This window comes from Rhinopithecus bieti, unplaced genomic scaffold (genome assembly GCF_001698545.2).
Source record: "Rhinopithecus bieti isolate Rb0 unplaced genomic scaffold, ASM169854v2 scaffold_34968, whole genome shotgun sequence".
Classification (NCBI taxonomy): domain Eukaryota; kingdom Metazoa; phylum Chordata; class Mammalia; order Primates; family Cercopithecidae; genus Rhinopithecus; species Rhinopithecus bieti.
Genome location: NW_016814942.1, coordinates 99,133 through 114,350, shown reverse-complemented (window position 1 = coordinate 114,350; position 15,218 = coordinate 99,133). Strand labels below are relative to the sequence as shown.

At 42.6% G+C, this 15,218-nt stretch overlaps 1 protein-coding gene across 2 annotated transcripts in view; it reads right to left on the bottom strand.

Annotated features, from left to right (window-relative positions):
• Positions 1-4,186: 4,186 nt before the first annotated feature.
• Positions 4,187-15,218, bottom strand: part of ZNF14 (zinc finger protein 14) — a 19,325-nt gene continuing 8,293 nt past the window's right edge. For both annotated transcript variants that reach the window (XM_017852730.1, XM_017852731.1), the window contains exons 2-4: positions 8,022-8,148; positions 7,752-7,812; positions 4,187-6,149 (exon numbers count right to left, since the gene is read on the bottom strand). In XM_017852730.1, the coding sequence (XP_017708219.1) occupies positions 4,496-6,149; positions 7,752-7,812; positions 8,022-8,148 (1,842 nt within the window). In that variant the 3' untranslated portion in view covers positions 4,187-4,495. The remainder of the gene's footprint in view (positions 6,150-7,751; positions 7,813-8,021; positions 8,149-15,218) is intronic.

The window sequence follows — 15,218 nt, the reverse complement described above, 5'->3', positions numbered from 1 at the left end:
AATCTTCAAAGAGTGAATTGTTCTCACCCACATCCCATGTGGCAGAGAGGTGCCTTCCAGCCCCAAGCCTCTCACAAAAGTGGCTCTTTAGCCCATCCTGATGGGGAAGACATTTTACACTACTTGAGCATATAGACTCTAAAAAGTGCTTTTCTGTAAAAGTAGAAAATGGGAGTTCAAGGATGCAAAAGGGCTGGAAGTGGATTGATGCTGCTGCTTCAGTCCTTCAATTGTTATAAATTGTAGATGATTCCAGAAACATCCCTCATGACTTGACCCTGTGTCCGTTTGCTTTTCCACTGAGAGCACAGTGAGGGCAGCAAAGGTGTGGATCTCATGGCTCAGCCGCATGCCCTCCTCTGAGCTCTTCCTGGTAGCCCTCACCTCCACTAAGGGCACATCTGCCAGCAGACTTCGCTCCAGATGGCCCCACGGGACCTGACCATGCTCAAGCCTTGCAAGGTTGCCCCCTGACCCACATCTGCTGTTGGGGTAGGATGGAGGCCTACAAAACAGACTAAACATCTTGAAGTGACAGAAATATCACTTCTGGTGTCCAGGGAAAGACAGGAAGTTGTTGCGAGGTTGGATGATGGTGAGCTGGTTTCCCTCATTCCTGCCACATCCCTGGCAGGACACTCTGACTTGCTATCCAGGTAACAGTCGGCACTGCCTCCACCAAAGGAATGGCCTGACACCCACCATGGCTGCACAGCTCAGCAAAGAAGGAACTCTTTGGTGCTGTCAGGACACAGTTTCTTGCGAGTTCAGTACACTCTGCATTCTGGGAGTGACATGAAGCGAGTGGGCTCCATGGCCAGTGGCACCTCTCTGACATGGCGGCTTCCCATATACCACAAGGCTGGAGTTCTGCAGGGTGGGTTCTGTTCCACAAAGCAGTAAGTGCTGGCCTTGGAGGCAAGGCTATAAAACCAGCCCTGCAGCAGCACACGTGACACGCACAGAGGAGAGAAGACCTCGTCATTGTCAGTGCCCGAGCCAGGTGGAATGTGCCAGAAAATCTGGGGCGGGCAAGTTAGGGAAGGTAAGAAGTTTGACTGTGTCCTGCAGTCTATGGCCATACCACCCTGAACATGCCTGATCTTGTCCGACTGTGTCCTGTAGCTGGGACATGGTAGGGCTACGTCTCTGTGATGCCACTGTTGGTTTTGAGGCTTCTGTGGTGGTTGGTGCAGAGCTGGTGGTTATGGGACAGTGGATCTTGTATGGTCAAGGGGCATGTGTCCCATGACACACATTCTGCCATGGCTTCTTCCACCCTGTCACTTTAGAGCTACCTGGGTTGTCACAGAGAAACGTTCTAATGTGAACTTTTATTTATTTATTGAGGCAGAGTCTCTGTCACCCAGGCTGGAGTGCAGTGGTGTGATCTTGGCTCACTGCAACCTCTGCCTCCCAAGTTCAAGCGATTCTTCTGCCTCAGCCTCCTTAGTAGCTGGGATAACAGGCACGTGCCATCACACCTGGCTAATTTTTTGTATTTAGTAGAGATGGGGTTTCACCACGTTAGCCAGGATGGTCTCAATCTCCTGACCTCGCGATCTGCCTGCCTTGACCTCCCAAAGTGCTGGGATTACAGGTATGAGCCACCGTGCCCGGCCTTAGTGTGAACTTTTAAACACATTTACTAGCAAGAATCTATAGTGTGGATTTGCATGGGAAATGGAGCTGGACATGACCTCCTGACGGCCTTGGAATAACATGATGCTGACAACCATGAATTAGGGTGTCCACAGGCAGATCCCATTGGAGAACTGTGGGATGCACCTTTGTTTTCAGAACCACAGCATCCCCAAAGATCTGAACCAAGGACATTGATGAAAAGTTAAAGGCAGATTATGGGAGCCCTCTCAATTCTGTGCAGTCACATATGTGAGCTAAGGGCTGGGAGTGTTTCTTAACTTCAGAATGGGTTCCAAGAAAGGCCTGTTGGGACCCAAGTCCTCCCTCCTCAGTCCTTCAATTCGTCCTAAGGTGGTGGAAAGGGTTGCATATGTAATTGAAGACATTTCCATATTGCTTACATTCAAGAAGCTGCTCTTAAATGTGTGCATGGTTTCATGGTCTCAAAATGAACTAGGATGCGTAAGAAACTCTTAGCAATGACAGAAAAGAAGTTAAATGAATATGAAACTGAAGAGTTTAGTTTCCACGGATATTTAAAAACCAGTCAACCTGAAATGAATATTCAGATTAAAAAGATAAAACATAAGATTGATAATCTTACAGCAGAACTGGAAGGTGCATCTTCAAAATGTCTATATCTGGCTGAAAACAATCAAGTTCTTCAACAGGAATTATTATCTACAAAAACGATATATCAGAAATGTAAAGAATTTGAGAAGAATAAAAAGGTGTTAGAACAAGAAGTGAGAGGAGTTAGCTAGCTTGCCTTAGGTAAACAGCAAGGGAAGGGTTTTTGGAGAGCCCCTGACCCACCGGTTAGTGCCTTCTTCCCACATATCACAAGTTCTCTGATTGGATTAAAAAATAGTAATAATTAGCACAGGGAGTTGTGCCTAGAGATATGCCCACAGCTGCACAGATAGAACTTTTAGCCCACTCAGATGAGAAAACTTGCACAAACCTTTAGCTCACTTAAAGAAAGGAACAAGGCCCAACATACAAATGCCTTCATCCTTTGTATAACTAGTGGGCTTCCAGGAAATAGCCTCTACTCCTTTTATGGGCATATACCTGGTGGGCTCTGGTGGGTTCTGGTGGAAACTTTCTTTTTTTAGACATTCTTTAGCCTCTATGAATCATCACTTCAGCCTCTGATTGATCCCAGGCCAAGGTCCTGGGCCAGGCTGAATCATGCTTTGCCAAGACAGCCTTCAGACTAGTCAGCACATTTCTTCCCCTTTCCAGTCTATAAAAATCCCAGACCCAGCCTCATAGTGGGCAATCCATGTGGGCTCCACTCTCTGCTGTGGAGAGCTTTCTTTCTTTGCTTATTAAACTTTTGCTCCAATCTCACCCTTGTGTCTGCATTCCTTAATATCCTTGGAAGTAAGACAAAGAACTCCACATACTACCTCAGAAGACAAAAAACTGCTATACTGTGGTGCATTGGCAAGACTGTAACAGAAGTAGTAAATCTGAAAAGTCATATGGAAATGAACATGATATATAATATGTAGAGAAGTTTAAATGGGAGATTGAAGAAAGAGCAAGACAAGAGAGACAAAAATTAGAAGTCCATCTACAGAACGAATGAGATATTAGCAGCAGTCTGCACCAAGCTTCTACAGACAAAGTGGGTCAAATGTTTGTTTACTCTCCATTTTTACAAGGCCAGTCCAAGAGTTATCTTGTGTTGAAAATCTTAATAGTGTAGGTCTCAACAGAGGACATATTATGAGAGAAAACTTAAGGATCCCTACCTCACACCCAGGGACTTCAAATAGCAGCATGAACTACTCAACCAAGACTCAGCCAGATTGGATAGAAAAAATAACTACAGAAGTAAAAAATGCTGTTGCTGAATTGGAAATTAGCTCTCATATGATTTCTTCTGTAGAATCCACTGAAGAATGAGTCACATCTAAATCAATATGTCCTTTGGAAAGCATAATGAGAATATGTTCCAATTTTAAAGAAAAATAAAATAATTTATAAGAACATAAAATTTTATTAGTGGGCTGTTTATGTGATACTTTCTTTCTCATTAAATATAACCTGACAATCTTTATTAAATGAAAATATTTTTGTATCATCAACAACAAAAGAACTAGGATGAAGAATTTCCCACATTCTTAATATATATAGGGTTTCTCTCCAGTATACATTCTCATGTGTGCTCAAAAGGCTGTGTGAAGGCTTTCCCAACTTTCTTACATTTATAGACTTTTACCCTACTCTGAGTCTTTTCATATATTCACACTCCAGAGGACAGTTGAAGATTTTCCCACTTTTTTTTTCTTGAGACAGTGTCTCATTCTGTTGCCCAGGCTGGGGTGCAGTGGTGTGATCTCAGCTTCCTGCAACCTCTGCCTCCATGTTCAAGCAATTTCTCCTGCCTTAGCCTCCTGAGCAGCTGGGATTAGAGGTATGCGCTACCAGGCCTGGCTAATTTTTTTGTAATTTTTAGTAGACGTGGGGTTTCACCATGTTGACCAAGCTGGTCTCAAACTTCTGACCTCAAATAATCTGCCTGCCTTGGCCTCCCAAAGTGCTGGGACTACAGGCATGAGCCACCAAGCTTGGCTTTTTTGAAAAAAAAAAAACAGATTTCACTGCAGCAGGAGTCCTGTCTTTGAAATGAATTAGGTCAACTGAAGGATTAATCACAATGTTTACATTCATATGGTTTCTCACCAGTGGGAATTCTTTCTTGTGTTCAAAAGAAACTGGAACAATCCAGGGTTTTAAAACAATGTTTGTATTCACACAGCTTTTGTCCAGTATGAACTCTTTCGTGTATTCAGAAGGAGCTGGAAAAACTGAAGGCTTCAGAATGTTGCTTATGTTCTTAGGCTTTCTCTCCCATATGAGTCCTTTCATGCAGTCGAAAGTGACTGGAAGAAATGAAGGCTTTTCCACATTGTTTGCATTCATAAGGTTTCTCTCCAGTGTGAGACCTTTCATGAATTCGAACAGAACTTGAAAATCTGAAGGCTTTCCCACATTGTTTACATCGATAGGGTTTCTCTCCTGTGTGAGTTCTCTCATGCATTCGAAATTTACTGGAAGAAATGAAGGCTTTTCCACATTGTTTACACTGATACGGTTTCTCTCCAGTGTGAGTCCTTTCATGCAATCGAATTTGACTGGAACGAAGGAAGGCCTTACCACACCGCTTACATTCAAACGGTTTATTCCCAGTGTGAATTTTTTCATGTTCTCGAAGGGAACTTGAAAAACTGAAGGCTTTCCCACATAGTTTACATTCATAGGGTTTCTCTCCAGTGTGTGTCCTTTCATGCAGTCGAAAGGAACTGGAACGAATGAAAACTTTTCCACACTGTTTACATTCATAGGGTTTCTCTCCAGTGTGCGACCTTTCATGAATTCGAAAATAACTTGAACACCTGAAGGCTTTCCCACACTGTTTACATTCATAGGGTTTCTCTCCAGTGTGAGTTGTTTCATGTTCTTTGAAGGGAGCTTGAAAACTGAAGGTTTTATGACACTGTTTACATTCATAGGGTTTCTCTCCAGTATGAGTTCTTTCATGCATTCGAAGAGAAATGGACCAACTGAATGATTTGCCACACCGTTTACATTCATATGGTTTTTCTCCAATATGAGTTCTTTCATGCACTCGACAGGAATTAGAAGAGTTGAAGGCTTTCCCACATTCTTTACATTTATAAGGTCGAGCCCCCGTGTGTGTTATTACATGTGCTTGAAAGCTTGCAGAATAAAAGAAGGCTTTTCCACATTCTTTACATTCATAGGGTTTCTCTCCACTGTGAGTCCTTTTATGCCTTCGAAAAGAACTGAGAAAACTGAAAGCTTTACCACATTCTTTACACTTGTAGGGTTTTTCTCCAGTGTGGGTTCTTTCATGAGTTCGAAAGTATGTGGGACAACTGAAGGCCTTACCACATTGCTTACATTCATAGGGTTTCTCTCCAGTGTGAGTCCTTTCATGTCTTTGAAAAGACTGGTAACATATAAAGGCTTTCCCACACTGTTTACATTCATAGGGTTTCTTTCCAGTGTGAGCATGTTTTTGAAAAGACTGGTAATATATAAAGGTTTTTCCACATTGCTTACATTCATAGGGTTTCTCTCCAGCATGAATCCTTTCATGTCTTTGAAAAGGCTGGTAATATATAAAGGCTTTCCCACACTGTTTACATTCATAGGGCTTCCCTCCAGTGTGAGTTCTTTCATGTTTGCGAATGCAGTGGCGATAACTGAAGGTTTTCCCAACCGCTTTACCTTTACATGGTTGCTTTTCATATTCCTGATTCTCATTTGGTTTCTGTCCAGTGTGAGATCTCATATGCCTATTAAGGGATGAATGATGCATGAAGTCTTTTCCACAAAAGCTGCATTCATGTGGTTTTGCTCCAGTAAAAGTTTCCTTGTTGATATTAACATTTGGCATCTGGCTTGTGGTTTCTCCACATTTGCTACCTCTTCTACTTTCACAGAGTCTCTCAACCATATGACTTCTGTAAAAAATGAGCAGTACATTATTAGTGGCTTTTTTTTTTTTGAGACGGAGTCTGGCTCTGTCGCCCAGGCTGGAGTGTGGCGGCCGGATCTCAGCTCACTGCAAGCGCCGCCTCCCAGGTTCACGCCATTCTCCTGCCTCCGCCTCCCAAGTAGCTGGGACTACAGGCGCCCGCCTCGTCGCCTCGCTAGTTTTTTGTATTCTTTAGTAGAGACGGGGTTTCACCGTATTAGCCAGGATGGTCTCGATCTCCTGACCTTGTGATCCGCCCGTCTCGGCCTCCCAAAGTGCTGGGATTACAGGCTTGAGCCACTGCGCCCGGCCTACTTTTTAATTATTTTGTATTTATTAGTAGGTATGAGAATTACATTTTAACCATTTTCGAAGAAAGTGTAGGATATCTGCCCTGTCTGAATTGTTTGAACGTTAATATATTCAATGCTCTGGAAGAAGACTCAACCATAGTTATGATCAAAACAGTCAATTTTTTTGTTTGTTTTGTTTAAATAAGAGATGGAGTCTCATTCTCTCACACAGGCTGGAGTGCAGTGGCACGATCACAGCTCACTGAAGCCTTGAATTCCTGGGCTCAACCAATCCTCCCATCTCAGCCTCCTGAGCAGCTGGGACTATAGATGTGCTATAGATGCGTGCCAGCATGCCTGGCTAATGCTTTTTTTTTTTTTTTTTTTGAGACAGAGTCTTGCTCTGTCACTCAGGCTGAAGTGCAGTGGTGTGATCTAGGCTCACTGCAGCCTCTGCCTCCCGGGTTCCAGTGATTTTCCTGCCTCAGCCTCCTGAGTAGCTGGGATTATAGGAGCACACTATCACGGTCGGCTAATTTTTGTATTTTTAGTGGAGATGGGGTTTTGCCATGTTGGCCAGGCTGGTCTTGAACTCCTGACCTTAGGTAATCCACCCGCCTTGGCCTCCCAAAGTGCTAGGATTACAGGTATGAGCCACCGTGCCAGGCCTTTTTAGATGGAGTCTCGCTCTGTCGCCCAGGCTGGAGTGCAGTGGCGCGATCTCGGCTCACTGCAACCTCCGCCTCCCAGGTTCATGCCATTCTCCTCTGAGCCTCCTGAGTAGCTGGGACTACAGGTGCCTGCCACCATGCCGGGCTAATTTTTTTTTTTGTATTTTTTGTAGAGATGGGGTTTCACTATGTTAGTCAGGATGGTCTCAATCTCCTGACCTCGTAATCCGCCCCCTCGGCTTCCCAAAGTGCTGGGAATACAGGTGTGAGTCACCACACCTAGCATTTTTTTTTTTTTTTCAGATGAGGTCTTGTTATGTTACCCAGACTGGTCTTGAATTCCTGGACTTAAGTGATCCTCCTACTTCAGCCTCCCAAACCGCTGGGATTACCTGCACGAACTACTGTGCCTGACCAAAAGAATCATATTTATAGAAGGATTTTCTGAATGCTATTTCAACGTGATTTATTTTTCACATCCTGAACATCTATGATGTTTTTAAGAAAACATTTTCAGTGAAAGTTTTCTAGGAATAACTAAATTTGAAGCTGTGCTTAATTGTTTCGCCTGCTTTCTTCTGAAATTCCCCCACGGGCCGCTATTCTTCTGTGGATGCAACTCACCTTCGATTTCTCCCCTGGTTTCTGTGGTCATCTTCAATGTCCTGGTCTTCCCACTTTTTTCCTAAAATGCACACCCAGAAACACCATTATAAATTATTACAAATTACAGAGAATCATTACAGTCTAGTTTCATGATTAGCTGTGACTGTCTGATTCAATCACTGAAAGATTCCCTTTCCACATTTCAAATCTTGGAACACAGCTATCAAGCAAGAAACACTTGTTCTGTGTTATATATTTAACTGAGGAGAGAAATGTTGATATCCTTACCTAGACAGACCAGGTTTTTGAAGGTCTCCTGCATCACATCTTCGTAGAGCTTTTTCTGTGAAGAATCCAGCAAAGCCCACTCCTCCAGGGTGAAGTTCACAGCCACATCCTCAAAGGAGACAGAGTTCTGAAACATTCCACATATGTTTACAGGAGGATGGGTAAGACTGGTGGTACTGGGGATCTATACTCGATTTATAAGAAGTTCCCATACAATTCTGTGTTCTCCAAACATTTGGTGTGTGACTCGGCTGTCAGAACTACAACTGTCCACACTGACTTCCTCATAAAATTCATGCGATCATGAACACACAGAAATTACTTCTATTTTTTTCTTTTTTCTTTTTCTTTTTTTGAAACAGAGTCTTGCTTTATTGCCCAGGCTGGAGTTCAGTGGTCTGATCTTGGCTCACTGCAACCTCCGCCTCTGGAGGTCAAATGATTCTTGTGCCTCAGCCTCCTGAGTAGCTGGGACTACAGGTGTGTGCCACCACACCCAGCTAATTTTTTGTATTTTTAGTAGAGACGGGGTTTTGCCATGTTGGCCAGGCCGGTCTCGAACTCCTGAGCGCAGGCAATTTGCCCCGGCCTCCCAAAGTGCTAGGATTACAGGTGTGAGCCACTGTGCCTGATCAATTACTTCTATATTTTTACTGTGATCATTTGGAACTTTATTGTTCTCTAAAGGTGGACTCAAGCTCACATTGGAAAAGTAAAAGAAATGCTATACAAACGAAACAAATTTTAAGACCTCTAATCCCTTGTGACAAAAACTCATTTCCTACCTTATTAAGCATATTATCACTCAGCATTTCATTAAACATGGAATCAATCTGGATAAGGTTTTAATAAATAAATACACCTTCAAGAACAGTAGGCTTTTCTTTTATTCCCATCAACAAACGAGAGGCCAGGAGGCCTGGGGAAAGCTAAATTGTCACAAGGAGCTGCTGGCCAAGTCCTGAAGGACTCCGGGCCACTACTGCAGTGGGATTATTAAGGAATAGAGAGATTGACATGTTGAGGAGGAATTATTTAATTACTTAGGTGCACTGACCCAGTTGGATTAACATCTAAAGGACTGAGCCTTGAACAAAGAGTCAAGCTACCTTTTCAGTATTTCGTGGGGCGGGGGGAGATTTGTGCAGGGGGACAGAAGTGAGAAACAAAGACAGTTATTCAATTAAGGCATGCATTACATTATTTCTTACTTTTCAAGGAACAATATGTTTTACGACTTGAGATTATCTGTTTAGTGACCTTGCAGCTGCACAGCTAGAGAAACAGAGTCTTCACAATGCCTGGGAAAGGGAGAGACAAGGCTCACTGGCCACAGAAAAACAGGCAGTCGATTTTTAAAGGACTTCAGCTCTTTCTCTTCCTCAGGGGAACTGGTTTTCTTACATACAACTGAGTTTTTGCTTACACATCTTTAACATTTCTTTTAATTCCTGTTCCACTATGAGTACTCAAATCCAGCTGGTTGAATGAAAATATTCCTTTGCAGAAGTATTAATTTCAACTTGTTTGTGTAATATTTATCACAGGCTCAGTTCTTCCTTTTGTCTCTCTCATATTTCATGGATCTAGGAGGTTACTGGGAAGTTAGAGCTCAGGCCTGAGGAGGAACGTATGGCAACTTAGACCTCTACAAAATCCCTACACCAGGAGAAGGTTTATTACATGTATACTTGAGACCTTGGGAACAGCGGTTAGGCTGGCTCGGGGTTTTCACTGAGGTTAGGGAGTGGGCTAGTGTGGGAGTTCATGCATACAGGCAGGGGCTAATGTGGATTGGATGTCTCACCAGCACCAAATGAGGGTGACCCAGGCTTTCTTCCTACCATATCTGGATGTGGGGTATATAGTGGAAAAGGAGGAATGAGATTTTATTTTATTTCATTTTTTTTGAGACCGAGTTTTGCTGTTGCCCAGGTTGGAGTGCTGTAGCGTGATCTCGGCTCACTTCAACCTTCGCCTCCTGGGTTCAAGTGATTCTTGTGCCTCAGCCTCCTGAGTAGCTGGGATTACAGGTGTGTACCACCACACCCGTCTAATTTTTGTGTTTTTAGTAGAGACAGGGTTTCACAATGTTGGCCAGGTTGGTCTTGAACTCCTAGGCTCAAGCGATCTGCCTGCCTCTGCTTCCCAAAGTGCTGGGATTACAGGCATGAGTCCCCATGCCTGGCAAGAATGAGATTTTAAAGCGATCATCCATCAAACATCACAAAAAAATGAAGTCAGAGACTTCCAATTTCTGGTCTTACAAGTAAGGAACGTAGAAATTGTCATTCCCAGCCGCCCAAGTAAAAAATAAACATCAAATCAATTACCCTTCTTAGATCCATTAAAGAATTGAGGGTCATAAGGCAAAGTTTTCTCTCTAAAATTTGAGAGACAAATAGGAAAAGTTACAATTTTATAATATTCCCAGAACATCATGTTCTTCTTAAGAAGGCCTGTTCTCAAAAAAATCCATTTCAACAAAAGCCTAACCTACTAGGATTTTGCCAAAGCCTATGTGACCTAGGGGCAGGGACACAGAAGCATGTGTGAAGGTGAACCATTTTTTGTCTTCCCAACACCAATACAAGGTGTCTTTTCCAACACCATTCTCCAACTCTCTGACATCGACTGTGCCCTAAAATATAATTCAATTTTAAGTACCCAGAATTAGTCAGACTCCACAGGTTAAGGACTCAGTCCCACAAGACTGCCCCTATGTCAGACGCAAGTCACACAGTGGGGTGCCCAGGCCACTCATGCTTCTATATGCCAACTACAAATCTGGAGTTCTCACAACAACCTTTATAGTTCAATAATTCACTAGGGCCTCCCTCAGAAGTCAGGAGAGTGATTTCCTTAGCATCACCGGTTTAATCACAAAACATACAACTCACGAACAGCCAAGTGGAAGAGGCCCATTGGTCGGTATGGGCAGGAGGTGGGAAGTTTCCATGCATTCCCTGGGTGTGCCATCCTCACGGCATCTCAATATGTTCACCAACATGGAAGTTCTCAGAGCCCCAGTATTTATGAAGGTCCCATCAGATAGATATGATTGATTAAATCATTACACACTAATGATTAATTCAATCTCCAACTCCTCTTTTCTTTGGTGAGGCTGGGGGCTAGGGCTGAAAGTTCAAGGGTGGGTCTTTCTGGTCATCAATCCTAATCCTAAAGTCATCTAGGATCTCCTAAGAGTGCTACTTTGCAAATAAGGAGGATGCTTTCACCCTTCTCACTTGTGAAATTCAAGGGATTTAGGAGCTCTGTGCTAGGAATCACATACAAAGACTAATCATATCATATCACAAAACATTGCAGCTCAGGGGCACAGGCTCACTAAAAGACTGAGGTCAAATCATAGGACTATAACATGTTTCCCTTCCACCTACAGCTTACCAGTATTGTCATTAGGGTTTCTGTTTAAAAACAGGTGGCTGCAATGAAAGAATATTGCAATTTCCTTCTGCATGTTTCAGACTTTATTTAGCAAGTGTCTAGAGAACCCCAAAGATGACAGGAGAGAGAAAAGCAAGGACACCAAAGGAAATTTTAACCTCCGACATCTACAGCTACTGAAAACAGTAAACAGAGACAAAACCTAGTAGGATAAACCTAGAACTCACACTCAAGGCCTATTTACCTCAGTTTCTTTTTCCCAGTATATCTTGTCCAGTTTTCAACAAAAAATATATGAAATACGAAAAGGTTTTAAGAACAGAATTAGAAGACAGAGGTCAAGCGCCAGAACCAGATTAGGTATAGAAGAGATGTTGGAATTGTCAGATAAGAAATTTAAACCAAATATAATTAATATACTAAGGGTTCTCAAGGAAATGTTGAACAATATGAAAGAAAAAATAGACAATTTAAGCAGAGACATAGAAATTCTAACGAAGAATCAAAAGGTAACGAAGGACATAAAATACAACACAATGAAATGAAGAACAACCTTAGAGGTTCATCAATACAGTGGAAATGTCTGAAGAGATGATCAGTGATCTTGAAGAACTGTCAGTATAACCCGCTAAACTGAAAAGGAGAAAAAAGACATCAGAAGATCCAAAAACTGTCAGAAAATTACAAAAAGTGGAACACACACATAATAGTACTAACTAAAGAAGAAACAGAAAGAAACAGAAGAAATAATTGAAGCAATAACGACTGATAATTTCCCAAAATAAACGATATACATGAAAGGACATATCCAGGAATGCCAAGCAACATAAACAACCCCGAATCCACACCTGGGTGTATCATATTCAAAGAGAAAATTAAAAGACAAAGAAAAACCTTGAAAGAAGTTACAGGAGGAACAAACAACATCTTTGTTATAAAAATGTATATGAATTAAGTCAGACTCTTTTTTTTTTTTTTCTTTTCTTTTTTTGAGACATTGTCACACTCTGTTGCCCAGGCTGGAGTGCAGTGGCACGATCTCGGCTCACTGCAACCTCCACCTCCTGGGTTCAAGCGATTCTCCTGCCTCAGCCTCTGAGTAGCTGAGATTACAGGTACGCACCACCATGCCCAGTTAATTTTTTGCATTTTCAGTAGAGATGGGGTTTTGCCATGTTGGCCAGGTGAGTGTCAAACTCCTGGCCTCAAGTGATCTGCCCACCTTGACCTCCCAAAGGGCTGGGATTATAGGCATGAGCCACTGTGCCCGGCCCTTCTACTCTTACTTTAATCAACCAACCTTAACAGTCACAAAGGATAAGGAAGACAATGATACAAAGATTATACCTTACAAGGTGAACATTTGACTAAATGACAACACTATCTCCCAGAGGACATCCTGGCCCATGGATATAGATATACTTATTGACTACAGGAAAAAGAGGAGACAGAATTATGCAAAATCTCCAACTTTTCTCCAAATTTTCACTAGACCTAGATTTGTTACACCTTCTACAACAGTGGCACTACACTGTTTTCTTCAAGTCACTGATTGCATCAGTGTTTCCATAAGAATAATTGAAGGTGCACTTCAATCCAGTTTTACTTGCCACTTACGTAGTATTTTTAACTTCAACATCAGCTGTAGCCATCACTGGAATAACAAGTTTACTTGCTTAAGAACAACAACCTGGGCTGGGTGTGGTGGCTCATGCCTGTAATCCTAGCACTTTGGGAGGCCAAGGCGGGTGGGTCACCTGAGGTCAGGAGTTCAAGACCAGCCTGACCAACATGGTGAAACCCTGTCTCTACTAAAAAATACAAAAATTAGCCGGGTATGGTGGCAGGCACCTGTAATCCCAGCTATCAGGGAGGCTGAGGCAGGAGAATCGCTTGAACCCAGGAGGCGGAGGCTGCAACAAGCAGAGGCTGCAGTGAGCCCTTGCACTCCAGCCTGGGCAACAGAGCAAGACTCAACCTCAAAAAAAAAAAAAAAAAAAGAACAATAACCTGGCTACAAATTTGTGTAGCTTCTTGGCTGGTCTTACTGCCTTTCTCATCCACCTCTACTAGTCATCAGAGTGACTTTACTATCTTGTTATTACTTAAATTCCAACCAGATAAACCAGGGTAACACAAGCATACACATCACTGCAGACAAACGACAAATTGCACCATCTGCTTGCCAAGCACCGTATCTGATTAATAGTTTGCTGACTGACAGCAACAGTGCACTCTCAGCATGGAGACTTAGTTTCTCCAAAATCACCTTTAGCCTCTCTAAGTTCTCCTATGCCTCACCTAATTCACCTTTCTTTTCATCTTGAGACTTGTCTTTGCCACCTAGAGACTTCGGAACCATTGCATCAGATTTATTTGATTAACTTAGTTGAAGCAGACTGGCCGATCAGGCTCAGAATGGATGTCAGACCAGACCTGGTAGAACCTAGATGCCACAGCCAGGTTTCTATTCCTTACATTTGTTAACTAAATGCAGCATTAGGAACCATCGCAGGCTTAGGTGAATCTGCAGACTCCAAGGGCTGCGGTGGTCTGGCTTGGCTACTAACCTGTTATATAAGTTGTATTGCTTAACTGCTTAATGAGAGAGGAGAAAACACATATTTCACTTGATACATACTGCTGCTAGTAACAGCTCTCTACTATGCTGCTTAAGGAAGAGTTTAGGATGAAACTTACCCATTGAGCACTGTTATTTTTTTTTATTATTATACTTTAAGTTCTAGGGTACATGTGCACAACGTGCAGGTTTGTTACATATGTATACATGTACCATGTTGGTGTGCTGCACCCGTTAATTCGTCATTTACATTAGGTGTATTTCCTAATGCTATCCCTGCCACTTCCCTCCACCCCCACGACAGGCCCTGGTGTGTGATGTTTCCCACCCTATGTCCAAGTGTTCTCATTGTTCAATTCCCACCTATGAGTGAGAACATGTGGAGTCTGGTTTTTTGTCCTTGTGATAGTTTGCCAGAATGATGGCTTCCAGCTTCATCCATGTCGCTACAAAGGACACGAACTCATCCTTTTTTATGACTGCACAGTATTCCATGGTGTATATGTGCCACATTTGCTTAATCCAGTCTGTCATTTATGGACATTTGGGTTGGTTCCAAGTCTTTGCTATTGTGAATAGTGCCGCAATAAACATACATGTGCATGTGTCTTTATAGCAGCATGATTTATAATCCTTTGGGTATATACCCAGAAATACGATGGCTGGGTCAAATGGTATTTCTAGTTCTAGATCCTTGAGGAATCACCACACTGTCTTCCACAATGGTTGAACTAGTTTACACTGCCACCAACAGTGTAAAAGTGTTCCTATTTCTCCACATCCTCTCCAGTATCTGTTGTTTCCCAACTTTTTAATGATTGCCATTCTAACTGGTGTGAGATGGTATCTCATTGTGGTTTTGATTTGCATTTCTCTGATGACCAATGATGATGAACATTTTTTCATGTGTTGGTTGGCTGCATAAATGTCTTCTTTTGAGAAGTGTCTGTTCATATTCTTTGCCCACTTTTTGATGGGGTTGTTTTTTCCTTGTAAATTTGTTTTAAGTTCTTTGTAGATTCTGGATATTAGCCCTTTGCCAGATGGGTAGATTGCAAAAATTGTCTCCCATTCTGTAGGTTGCCTGTTCACTCTGATGGTAGTTCCTTTTGCATGTCCTCTGCAATAACATCAATGAAGCCCATTAAAAAAAAAATCAGCGGCCGGGTGTGGTGGCTCACGCCTGTAATCCCAGCACTTTGGGAGGC